Source organism: Stegodyphus dumicola, chromosome 1 (genome assembly GCF_044657685.1).
Source record: "Stegodyphus dumicola isolate Sdum_Otavi_A_Nest chromosome 1, ASM4465768v1".
In the NCBI taxonomy this organism is placed as follows: Eukaryota; Metazoa; Arthropoda; class Arachnida; order Araneae; family Eresidae; genus Stegodyphus; species Stegodyphus dumicola.
Genome location: NC_140768.1, coordinates 251,134,012 through 251,146,946, shown reverse-complemented (window position 1 = coordinate 251,146,946; position 12,935 = coordinate 251,134,012). Strand labels below are relative to the sequence as shown.

At 32.2% G+C, this 12,935-nt stretch overlaps 1 protein-coding gene across 1 annotated transcript in view; it reads right to left on the bottom strand.

The window, feature by feature from the left end:
- The window catches only part of LOC118192439 (tachykinin-like peptides receptor 99D), a 434,504-nt gene that overhangs the window by 406,965 nt on the left and 14,604 nt on the right, over window positions 1-12,935 (bottom strand). Inside the window, exon 2 of the mRNA XM_085827297.1 lies at window positions 5,715-6,294. Within this exon, the coding sequence (XP_085683423.1) occupies window positions 5,715-6,106 (392 nt within the window). The 5' untranslated portion in view covers window positions 6,107-6,294. The remainder of the gene's footprint in view (window positions 1-5,714; window positions 6,295-12,935) is intronic.

The following is a 12,935-nucleotide window of genomic DNA, read 5'->3' as shown; positions in this document are numbered from 1 at the left end:
CAACTTATAGCACTTAATACAATTTTAAACTGACATAGTTAACTAACAAAGGCCAATAATAAATCATTTTTATAAAGTTTTTACTGGTAATTTTTCATGAAAAGTATAATCTATAATTTGCATTTAATTTTTTATGCTTAAGTTTCCTTCTTACTTTTTCAGCAAACATTTATTAGTTAATAAAATATGTGAAAATAAAAATTATCCTTCTTTACATACTGCGCTCACAAATCACTATGGGAATATCCATTTACAATAATTAAAACCTTAAAAAAGCATGTCTGCGAAGTTATCGTCATGCGACGATTTGTAGATACTTTATTTTTTACCACGATATTTTCGACGACGATGTTTTTAAACTGCGAAGTTTTTGAACCGCTTTATTTTCGACGTCGATGTTTTGTACCACGATGTTTTAGGACTGCGACGTTTTCTCTTTGCGGTATTTTCTCCCACGATGTTTTGTAGCACGACGTTTTCGCCTTGCGTTGTTTTCTCCGCGACGTTTTCGTCCGCGATGTTATCGGCGGACACCTTTGGCGAGATATCGACAAGCTGACAATGGTTTTGGGCACTTATTTTCTTGCAATATTTGGCAAGAAATTGCCAAAAGCCGCCGAATTGAGCGACCATTTTAAGACACTTTGGTCCGATCTCTATGTCACCGTAATAAGTATTGTAACTGAATAAAAGTAATTGATCACTGTATTATCTGTAAACGTAATTCGACCTTCATATTGCCTTCTAGTAATTTGGAGAACGACGATTTATTAGAATTATCTCGAAGGTCGGTTGAAACCTACATACGACCGCAGAGATGACATCTGCTATCAGTTGCTTAGTTACTGTTGTTGCTAGTTGCTAGTTCTGCGTGAATTGAGATATATTCGTGTTAGCTTTCTCTTTAGATGCGCTTTGTATTGCAGTGTCTGTAACTTTCTTAGTAGTTTGATACCTAACTACTGATTGTGTTCTGAGATACAATGAACTCACGCACGCAACATGCTCGGCTAGGCGTTCTCTAATTCTTAACCAGGCATATTCGATGGAGGACAGATCTCAAGAACTGGCAGGCCAGGCTAAAAGCGCAATATGGTTGGCTAAGAAGATAGTTTGAGTAGTGGGCACAACGTGTGGTCGCGTACTGTTCTATTTAAATGTGGCAGCAGGTAAGCCCTACATTTAAGGAAGTAGAACAGGCTGCAAAACCTCAAAGATATAGCGATAGCTAGTAACTATACCGAAATGCATACTACGGTGATGCGGAAGTGGAATCCTTTACCAAATCACACCATAACACCGGGTGCAGGACTAATATAACGATAAATAACGCAGTAGTCGAGAAATTTCTTTCCGCTGTGTCTCCAAATTCTAATCCGACTATCGTGGTACTCCAGGAAGAAGCATGACTGTTTCGTATATAATGTGACATGGCATTTTAGTGTCCATTTCCGCCCTTCAGTGCACTATTGCAAACGCAAACACCTGAGTTTTAAAATTAAGCGAATCAATGGACATCTCACGGACAATCCACTGTACAGTAAACGACGTCGAATTGTTCTCGAAGACGCCGATTAGTGTACTTCAGACTGCAATCGTTGTGATATGGTTGCGGATATAGCAATACGCTTCATCAGTGCCATGCTCTGAATGTGCCTGTCTTCCCGTGGAGCGAGTTGCAGTTGCTCCTGTTCGTTAGTCATTCCATCCTGCATCCACCGATTTCATATTTGCACAATTGCTGTTTGTCTACTACGATGACTGATTTCCCGGATGTATAATCCACAGACTTTGTATGCAATGATTTCTGCGTCTGTCTAACTAGGAAACGTGTGCTTGAATGCCGCTGGTGTGTTTCTGTCAGGCATAATGAAGCTGTACACACAAAACATCTCAGGAGAGAACAATTCACTTTATTCGAAACAGCAATCTTTCCTCACTTCATATACGGATTGTAAGCAGTGCTACAGTCGCTCATGACGAGTGCGAGTGATCATTTGTATATTCAATTGCGTTATAAATATGATGCAAGGTTCATGATCTTTGGATGTTTCATTCATGATATTGTATTTGGATGACCAGCAGTTTAATTACGAATGTAAATTCAAAAATCAGTTGCATCTGTGTCACAAATCAACTTGCTTTAGGAATTTATCATTTATTATTTTGACATTCCAGCTCAAGGATTCATTATGAATAAAATATCGGTTTTATGTGTAATTTTAGAAGTTAAAAACTACCAGCTCTCGATTGTTTAATTTCAAATGCATTAAAAGTTAGAAAAAATTAAATGATATGCCTTAGAACAGTGATTTTAAACAGGTAACCTCTCGACCGCATGCAACTCCAGAAGCAATTTAATGTGACCCGTTAATACATTTTAATTATACATTTGTTGTATATACGATTTGGCAAAAAATTTCAAGAATTTAGTGTTACCTGAAGTCCGAGTTTACATTACTTTCATTGCCATTAAAAAGGAGCAGAATAACGCCTCAGTATGTATAAATGAATCAAATTAATTTACAGCGTGATATAAATCTTAGTGAATGCTTTTAAGATACAGATTAACTCATTAAAACATAAATAATTTCAATAAAATCCACACTTTCCTAAAAAATGATGGTCTGGATGGTGAGCCGTGTATAGGTCTTGTAGTTGATCCGTACGTAATTTGAGTTTCAGGCCACATCATTAAACATTTAGACAGGTGTTTAGAAGGAATTAAATGATATGATTGGATATCTAAGGCTAGTAGTCGAAAACAACTTTAATACACAAATAAAAAAAACATGAAATGTGAGACAAGAATATTTGGTAGAAAATTTGTTTTCATTTTCTTAAGAAATTGGGCTGGAAGTAAGAATAATATTCCTCTTGTATTCAGTGTATTATTTGTATAACATTAGTTAGTATTATTGATTATAAAACAAGTAGCTGCTGTTTAATACTGAAATAAAGCATTCACGCAAGGTATTTCAAGCGCACTTATCGACACAAAAGAAGCTGTCAAGATTTCTAACGGAAATGCATTCAATCATGAAATTAGCTATTCTTCATAGAGCGATTAATCCTAATCAATTAACATGTACACAATGAATTAATTTTAAGGAATTTAATCTAGAAAAATCTCAGTCCGGTTATTAGATTACGTATCATAATACTAGAAATTTAATCATTTGTTATTAAATACTGTTTGATACTTATTATATGAAATTCGAATTGATGAGTTGCCTAAGCGAAAAAATTAAATTTTATTGCCGGATCCGAAGTTCTTTTCCCTATGTTTCAACTTCTAAATTTATTTGAAGACTGCTTTTGTTTTACTCTGAAGTAGAGTAAAAGTAACCTTCAACAAAATGCAGTATTAATTTCTACTCTGAAGCCGAATAAAAGCAACGTTGAACATTTTCGTAAACCTTGAACTTTTATTAAATGCATAAATAGTATTTATTGATTTTTAATTTTTGTCATATTAATTTTTCTTATTGCCTAGTGTTTATTAAACAATATATTCAAACAATTCTATGAAAAAATGTGGAAAAGTGATTACGATGATGTTCACTGATGTAAGTTAAAGCATGCTTTATTTTAAATACATCTTAGTAAATGAATAAGGACTACAACAAATTTAAGGGTATTTTCTTATCTATTGATTTGGAACTAAAGATATTTTGAACACGAATTTAAATTTTACTAGTCATTATACAAAACATATGATTCAGAATATTTATTTAAATGATAAATATTAATAAGTATATTTTCTAAACGCTACTGTTAAATTGAATTTGTAACGTGCTCTAATTGTACTTCGGAAAAAAGTGTATTTGTTTCGAATATCCCCGTACATTTATCAGCCAATAATCTTGGATTTCTCAAATAGCTTTACATATAATCACATATGAAACAAATGATATAATATCGATAGATCATAAATAACATTTGTTATCATAGCTAACATCTGTAGGAAATAACGTTTGTTGTTATTAATATGACAAAAACGACAAAAAAATCTCAAGATTTTCAGATTTTATAGGAAGCGTTTTTTTTTTTTTCATTTATATACACATACAATTTTCGAGAGCATATGGTATAATATTCTTTAATTTTAAAAATTTCCGACACACAGTCTTGCGCACTGAAGATAAAAATGACATTTTCCTACATCACTCGCTTTGAAATCATTGAGTTTGTTAAATAAAAATTAGTTAAACTTTTACAATATATAAAATACACAATAAAACAAATTCGAAATTCAAAATTAAGACTTCCAGGCGCCTATATTCGGGTGGAAGTCTACGTTATTCAAGACTTGATGGCTATAGGTACCATTGGTTTTACACAATACGAAAAACATGCATACATTCATTCAAATTCTTTATTATTTACCTTCTTTAAATACAATACAGGGTGGTAGTATTCGGTGGCTACTATTTGAAAAGTGATTTAGACTTTTATAGTCATTCAAAGCAAAATCTCGTCTTGAGACTTTTTGCCTTTCTCAGATAAAGGTCCTTTGGGCTAAAACTGAATAAAAATTACTATGACAAAAATCTTTAAAAAAATCAATAAAAATTAATTGTGCATTTGACTTTTTAAAATTTTCAATGTTGCTTTTATTTTCTTTCATAGTAGAAATAATTCTGCATTTTGTTTCTCAAAAATATTCAAGGTTGCTTTTATTTCACTTAAGAGAATTCAGAAAACTGTTTAAAAAAAACAAATGTTATTTGCTCCAGCAGACGTTAACTATGAGCTGCAGATGTTATAAGCCTCTGTTTCATACTTGATTATATGTAAAGCAATTTTAATAATCCAAGACTACTGGCTAATAAATGAACAGGGATATTCGAAACAAAATATACCTTTTTGGAAAAAAAAATACTTTGTAACTTCAGTTTGACTGTAACTTTTACAAAACATATTAATATTTATTAGTTAAATAAATAATCCAAATCACATGTTTTGTATAAGGAATAGTCAAATTTAAATTCATCTTCAAAAAATTAAGCCAACTTTTCTATATGAATACGCGAGGTCAGATAGCGTCTGCGGGTTGCCTGAATAGCATAGTTCTAATACTTAACTCTGCAAATTTATATACTTAACAATGAGAGAAGATAAACACGATAAATTTTCGAATGTTTTGAATTCTCCTAAAAACGTGAAAACATCCATATATAAAATTTTCGAGAGAAGTATTTATTATTTTGTTATCATTTTATAAGTAAGCTTTCGATAATAACTTATTTAGTACGCAAACAAAACATCCAAGTAAGTTTTTTACAAAATTGTTTTTATTTCTTTCACTGGTTTTTGTGTTTCTTTAAAGCATGATAACGTAATGATTTTGGTGTAATGATTTTCGTGTTTCTTTAATGCATGATGGTCTTCGTGTTTTCTTTAAAGCATGATAAAAAACATAACAAAAGATGGACCATTGGTATATAAAGTTGAAAGAATAGAATCCTTATCATTATAAATTATAAATTATTCCATAGTTTTAGATAAATAAAAGTACAATTTAATATTCGTATTATATGTATTTAGCCTAGAATGCTGATAATCATCATTTTAAAATTTATAATAAATTGCAATGTACAAAATTACCAGACTACTTATATTTATATTCTTCTGATATTAAGATTTTCTAAAAATTGCAAGAAGATCGTTTATAAATAAAAATTAAAAAATCAGTGAAGTGATAAACTTACCGGTCGAATGAAATCGCCACTAATGTGAATACTGAAGCTGCAACCGATACGATGGCAATGAAATTAGAGATCTTGCAGTAAGCTTCGCCAAATGGCCAATCGCCATCCAGCATGTAGACGAAGTTGAAAATGACGTTCAAAGTAGATACCATTGTGTCTGCCAAACTAAGATTCACGAGAAAATAATTGGTCACACTTCTCATACGCTTGTGAGCTAATACAATCCACATCACAATAGCATTGCCTCCGGTAGCTATAAAAATCATTATGCCAAACACCAAACTCCATACTAATTGCTGCCACCATGGAAGTATAAACATATTTCCTTCTTCCGTAAGATTGGTTATGTTAGAATAGTTGAAATAAAATCTAGCTTCGTAAGTTATAGACATTTTCAAACTTCAGTCAGATATTTTACAGATAATTATTAACAAAAGTATTCAACTCAAATTAAGCATTTGGTCCATGCCATTGTATAGTTGACTGTTTCATTTATTAATATAATTACAACTCTTGTGATATAGCTTTTTAGTTTATTCATATTCCATAGTTTTAGATAAATAGGTGCTCACGTTTTGGCCTGAAATTCAAAACATTTAATTAACAAAATTACATATAAACAATACATTGATGACAACAAAAATTTATATAAATTACATATAAACATCAGTAAAGTTTACTTATAATTAATACAGCCCTATTAAAATGAAAATTACACTAAATATATATTTACAAGTGTTTTTAATGATGATCTCATTGTTATTAAAATACCACTAAAATTAGGAATTTAAGAAGTAGTAGTTTCGTTGTTATTTAAAAATTACATGAAGCAAGTTAAACCTGTGTTTTTAAACTCCACTAATAAAACATAGCAGATTTTTTAAATTATTAATAGCATAAAAACTACGTTATGATACAAGAAATAAGTTTCACAAAATGATTTAATAGAAATTACCGACAATTTTTGTAAACAATATCCTCTTTATTTCAGCCGCTCCTAGGAAATTTGGTAGTTCTACTCGGAGATATATTTTATTCAAATGTATTCGCAAATTCATGTCGCAGCTGCTAGAAAATGTTTCACGTGTAACATACTATCTAAAAAAATACTCAAACATCCATTTCAAAATGCAAGTAGAAATATTTCCAAGGTTTGCGTGCGTTTTAAAAAAACTGTTAGGGAAAAGTTTTTCATTTCGGCACGCAAGTTTATATACTGTTTTTTACCACAAAACATTGTTTTTTTATTTCACTCATGATTCCGAGGAAGGAAATGTGTTCGTATGTCTTAGGAAACTAGGACATTATACGCTTTCTTCCCATCTGTTTGTGGGCATCATCGAGGAAATATTGCAAAGGATTGCGTAGCTCGCACTAGCTTCGCGTTTTTGATATGTTAAAACTACTGAGTAAAACGTTTATAAAATTAAAATAAACGAAACAATAAATGAAACTAAAAATACTACTTCCAACCTCTTTAGAAACTGCAAAAATTAACAAGTGTAAAATTATATGAAATAAATCAATGCATTTCATTACAGTAAAAGTTTTAATTTAAATTGTCATTTGGAAAAACAGCACTTGACTCCTTCCTGCTTCTGAATAAAGTGGTTTTAAATTAATTTACGCCCAGATAATTTACTTCGTCCTTCTTCTAAGTCTACAGTTATTCACAGCAACTGATCTAAAACCCTCTGATGCAGAATCAACGGATAATGATCTAGTAAAGCAGCAAGGCAAGGCGATTATTAGGCACTAAAATATCGCCTCATCTAAATATTTCATTCACGTCTACAATAAATTTCTCTTTACTCAAGTTATATATTCTAGGATTTACGTGTATTAAATGAGAAAATGAAATGAAAGGATAGTATATATAATTAAAAATATAAGTCACTAGAAATTTAGCATGAAGGATATTTTATATGATTATTGTTGAAGTTGCCGCAAACTACACTAAAGTTATGTTTGCAAATTATAAAGCTTAATCTACTGTATTAACTAGTGTGACGTATTATGGTTGTTATGGAATGGCATGTTATGACTGCTTCTGATGAAATAATTCTCCTTGATGAATCTTTCTCCAGTCATTATACTTCAGAGGAATGCACAGAAAATTTTATACGTTAAGATACTAAAACTTTAGAAATCAAAGACTTAAATTCTGCCCTGACGCAAACAAATTTAAATTGCCTGTTAACTTTTATTCTCCGTATTGAAAGGCAAATTCAAGTTATGCTATTGAAAAGTACTTCCTGAAGTTTATTTTCGAGAACATAGCAAACAAATTAAGTTGCACTAATAACAAGATCAGTTTGAAATATATTCATATTGAAAAATGTGCCTGTCTTTAATTCTTCTCTAGACTCTTATTCACGAAACACAAAACATATCCTAATTCATGTAAATACATATTATTTATTAACTTAGAGGAGTTGTTTATATATGTAATAATTTTGCGTATGTGTGTCTAAATTTTTTGCATATTTTATATTTTAAAAATTCAAGAAATTTGTATGAATGAATAATTTATGTTTTAATTGCCATAGACCTTGACATTTTTATTGTTTCCATTTCATAGTATGATTTTAGTATTCTGTGAAAGTTAAGTTTTACTAATATATGCTCTATCTGAATGGTCACAAATGCTGACAATCTGTAGTACAGGTGAAGCCCCAGATTTGCGAATATTATACTGTTAATAGAACAGCCCAATACTGAATGATTTATTTACCCAAATAAAGACATAAGTTCTTTATTTGAAACTGAAAGAAAAAAATAGTTGGTTGTTGGCCATAACAATTTAAAATAAGCTTAAAATAAACACATAAAATTTTGAAAAGTGCCGAACAAATGCCAAAGAAAAGAAAGAAAATGCCAAAGAAACGCCAGATGCCAAAGAAATAGAAAAATGCATAAACTATATGTTTAATTAGTTTTCAAAAGTTACGGAATCAGATCAGGGTGGACATATTCTTAAATTAATGCTATTTAGGCATACTTAACGTAACGTAACATGAAGTAACTTCAGGCTTAATTTGTTTAAAAATTAACTTCTACAGTGAATTAACAAAGTGTCTATCAGGAGAATGTAAAACTAAGCAATCACACTACAGCGACCAATAGTACAATTAAGGCGGTTCAGATCTTATAAGTTGGCAGACTACCAAAAAAAACAAAGATTACGTGACATAATACTCTGAGAGGCGAACACAAACTAGCAAAGGAAAGAAATCGCATTAATCATAGTATCTCCGGATATATGGAGGTATAAAATCACAATCTCATTCTCAATGCTTAAATAAAAGAAAATAACATGAGATGCATAAAACACAATCCATTAATATAACATGAAATTCTATATTTAATATAATCCAAGGTTTTGTCTAAAAGTTTCTATATTGTTTGTCTTTTGCTTGAGTATAAGTTCTTCACAAACTTAGAAACTTTATCACTTTCTTCAAATTCGGGAGTTTGCTTTATGTATCTATCATGAGATAAATCTCCATTTAAGTATGCAGACTGGATGTCACAACGTAGCTTTTGCATTTTCGTTTTTCCTAATATAGTAACACCGTATTTTTTGTAAAGTTTCAGTTGATTGATAACATTACAACGTACCATTTTTATCTGTCTATTCACATACCAGAATTAGCATTCAAAAGAGTAGCAAAAGAGCACATTAGTTGTTGTCCGTGGAGACAATTCCATGTAGCAAAACTTACGAGATTCCAGTTTGTCTCGATACTTCTTTTCTGAGGAAGTAGAAAGCTCTGAAAGAGAATTTGTACCCTCTTAATGACCAATGACGCCCTCTTCATGACCAATTGCAAGCTGATACAGGAAACATTCATCGCTCAGTTTCAGTGATGCAATTTTTGACGTCTATAATCGTCTCGTTTACTTGGATGCTTCATAGTTTGTACTAGCATTTAGCTATTATGATAGCTTTTACAAGTACCTTAAGAAGATTCCATATTAGGCGAATAAAAAAATTGTGGGTTTTTGTATTAATTTTCTAATGGGAAAATATAATACAGATGGAGAACGAATGAGTTACATGGTAGCTGTGTAAGCGTTCGAAGCTATCTGAAGCGTGAGAAAAGTGTCCTGGTTAGCGGAAAGCCGTCTGACCTGATATCCGGTGACCTGAAAGCCGTGACCTGATGTCAGGTCACTAATCATCTTACAGGGTAGCGGAAGCATGCTCTTTCTTTAATTTTCAATAATTTTTACTAATGCTGGTGGAAAGGGTAATTTCAAAGAAAACCCGATGTGGCGTTCTTGCACAAATTAGCAATTTCTAAATAGTGTTTAGAAAGTCCTCTATCTTTTAACAGGGCATTCATGTTAATGTAAGTAAAATCCTCCGGTGCATGTGCAGCAGAGATTCAGCATCTGATGCCTTCGTATACACAACGTATTCCAGATGATTTCGGTTAACTAAACACAAAAGAAATTTTTATTCCAGGAAACAATGGGTAATCATTGGAAGTTACAAAGTGATTAAAGTTATTTCTCGTTCTTTCGAGCACGCAGGTGCTAGGTGAAATGTCCTTATTGCATCTTTATCTTCTTTCCAGGTTTTGCAGTCAATTAAGCCATGGGCTGAATCGTGGGGTTACTCAGGTTTACACAATCATAAAGTTAAGAGACATCAGTTCCTTCATCTTATAGAATTCTCTTTCTGTACATGTATGTTCATCCACAACAAAGAATACAGGATTGATCTCTTCTCTTTGCTTTGTTTCTCTGGAGAATACTTGACTTTATCAACTGTCATTATCATTTCGGAAAGAGGCTTCTTTATGCTATTTTGATATTCATCGGTAAACAGTTCTTGAATGACCATTTTCAGAGTAGCTTTGTTCTTACTCCTCAGTTATGTTGAATTAGATCTGAGTTTTAATATGATCGAATGATACCCTCTCATGAATAGTGCGTGACGAAAATATTTGTCAAAATTTGTCAGTTTTCCAGGCACAAGGTATAGTGTTGTGCAAAAAAAGATCTAATCAGATTTCATGTGACATTTGCGCAAAGGCAGGTTATCGAGACAAGCTACCTTTAATCATACATGTGGATGATCTTAAAATATTGTATAACGCAGCAATAAAGATCAATTTAATGTTGTGCGATAGAACATTTTACTATTCATTCACATGTCTAATCATAAATATTCGTATACTGGCGCTTGAAACGCATTGTTATAGGATGTAATACATCTATTGACTGATTAATATTGATCCATTATTAAAATTTAAGAACATTAAACTACTCTTCTCATTGTGAAAAATAACTTGACTTAAATATCTTAATCTTCCACATTGGGTTATCTGGTAAGTTCTTCGTGATGATAAAAACAAATGAAGCCAAACAAAAACATAAGAAAATTCCATCTAATTACGTAGGCACCATTTCGTTACATGACTTTTTGCCAACTCTTCAGCAGCTGGGATATACCTTTTATAAAAACCTCCATTCAGTTTTATCCTAAAATTATTTAGCTGCTGTTTGAAAATACACAAAGACGTGAACTCCATAGAATTTGGAAGTGACTTAAAGGTAGAAAAATCCCAGGGGCCAAGGTCTGGTGAATATGACTGAGATCTCACAAACATTACACCGACATTCAATAAGTCTCTATCTAACATTTATCAAAATCTGGGGCCAAGAATTGTTATGATGAAAGGCAAAACCTCGAAGATTGGTGAGTTTTGGACACTCTGCTTTGGTTTCTGCTTTTAAAATATCCTCTTGGGAAAGATGTGCCATACTGGCCAGGCGTTTCCTTGATTTAATTGTCTGATTAGGTCACAAAATAGTGGTATACAATTTCGCTTTAGTCCTATTGTGCATAAAGCACTACGTTTTTGAGGTGTACTCTTGGACTCGCCATTCGTAGAGAACTCAATGAAGTTATTTTGGCTCACTCTGTAATCTCTTTTTTGTAATATTAATATGCTCTTCTAATTTTTATATCCACTACTTTTCTCTAGTAAAGCTCCAGGCAATAACTCAACCCTTGTTCAGGACATTATTCTGCTCATAAATACAATAACAGATGTGTCAAAATCCTGCCCCCTATAGTATATTCCAGTGCACATTGATATTTCTCGCAATAAGCAAGCCGGTAACCTTACCAAACAAGTTCAAAATGGTACCCAACGTTACAAGAGTTTAACCCTTTCCGATGCAAAGGCCAGCAGAAAACTCATCTTCCACAAAGTAAAGAAAAATTTTATTACCAAGCTAAACTGAAACCGAATGTTTCATATATTATAGTCAGATTAAGAACTAAACACTTTAAAGGAATGAAAATATTCCCGATTGGTCAACAAAATTATAATTGCTGCCCTCACTATCCTGATACGCAACTTTGTCCTCTGCACATCTTTGACTGTCCTGCCATACTGGCCAGGCTTTTCAGAACTGAGTTTGCCCCCTCCCTGAAGTGCCAGGTTCTATAGTCTTCGACGATCGTCGATAAGGATGTTTTAGATATTTTTGGACCTACTGATTTTTCTACACTTAACGCTGGGAAAGCTAACAGCAACATGTCTAGCCGTTTAAAAAAGCCTCTTTGGTTTTTTTCAACAAAGAATCATATGCCGAAACACGAGCAAGTATGTCTATGAGGTACTGATACATTCTAGTGGCTTACATACCCAGTCTTCTTCAAATGTTCATGTACTTAATATTTTGGAATACTTAATTTACTCAATAGGTTCCTAAACTGCACAACATAGCATCTTTTTAATAAGTCCTTGTTTAGAAAGGATAGCCTTCCTCATTTTCGAGGCGTAAACTTATGTGCTTAAACTTCTTCAACTACCTGCAAACTGTGCCACCGGAAACATCACTTTATCCACATACAGCACAAATTTTATGAGCATTCTGATTAACATCTTTCTTTTCTACAATAAAAGAACATAACACGATAAAAACAAACTTTTGGGTTCTCCATTCTTAGGATTGCTCTGAGACAAATTTTAATAATGATTTCAAAAAATAAAACTGTTTTGCACTCATGATAGCAAGTTAGAAGGATCTGTTGGGCTTATGTTTGTTACCTATGAAGTTGGTAAAGATAATGTAACTGTCTATCCTTATGTCGTTGTTCTACGTGATATAGCATCAACAGAAAAATCTGGTGGCGGAATATTTTGTGTGTGCTTTAAGAAATTGGAGACATTCATTTTACTTATGTTTGTATTCATA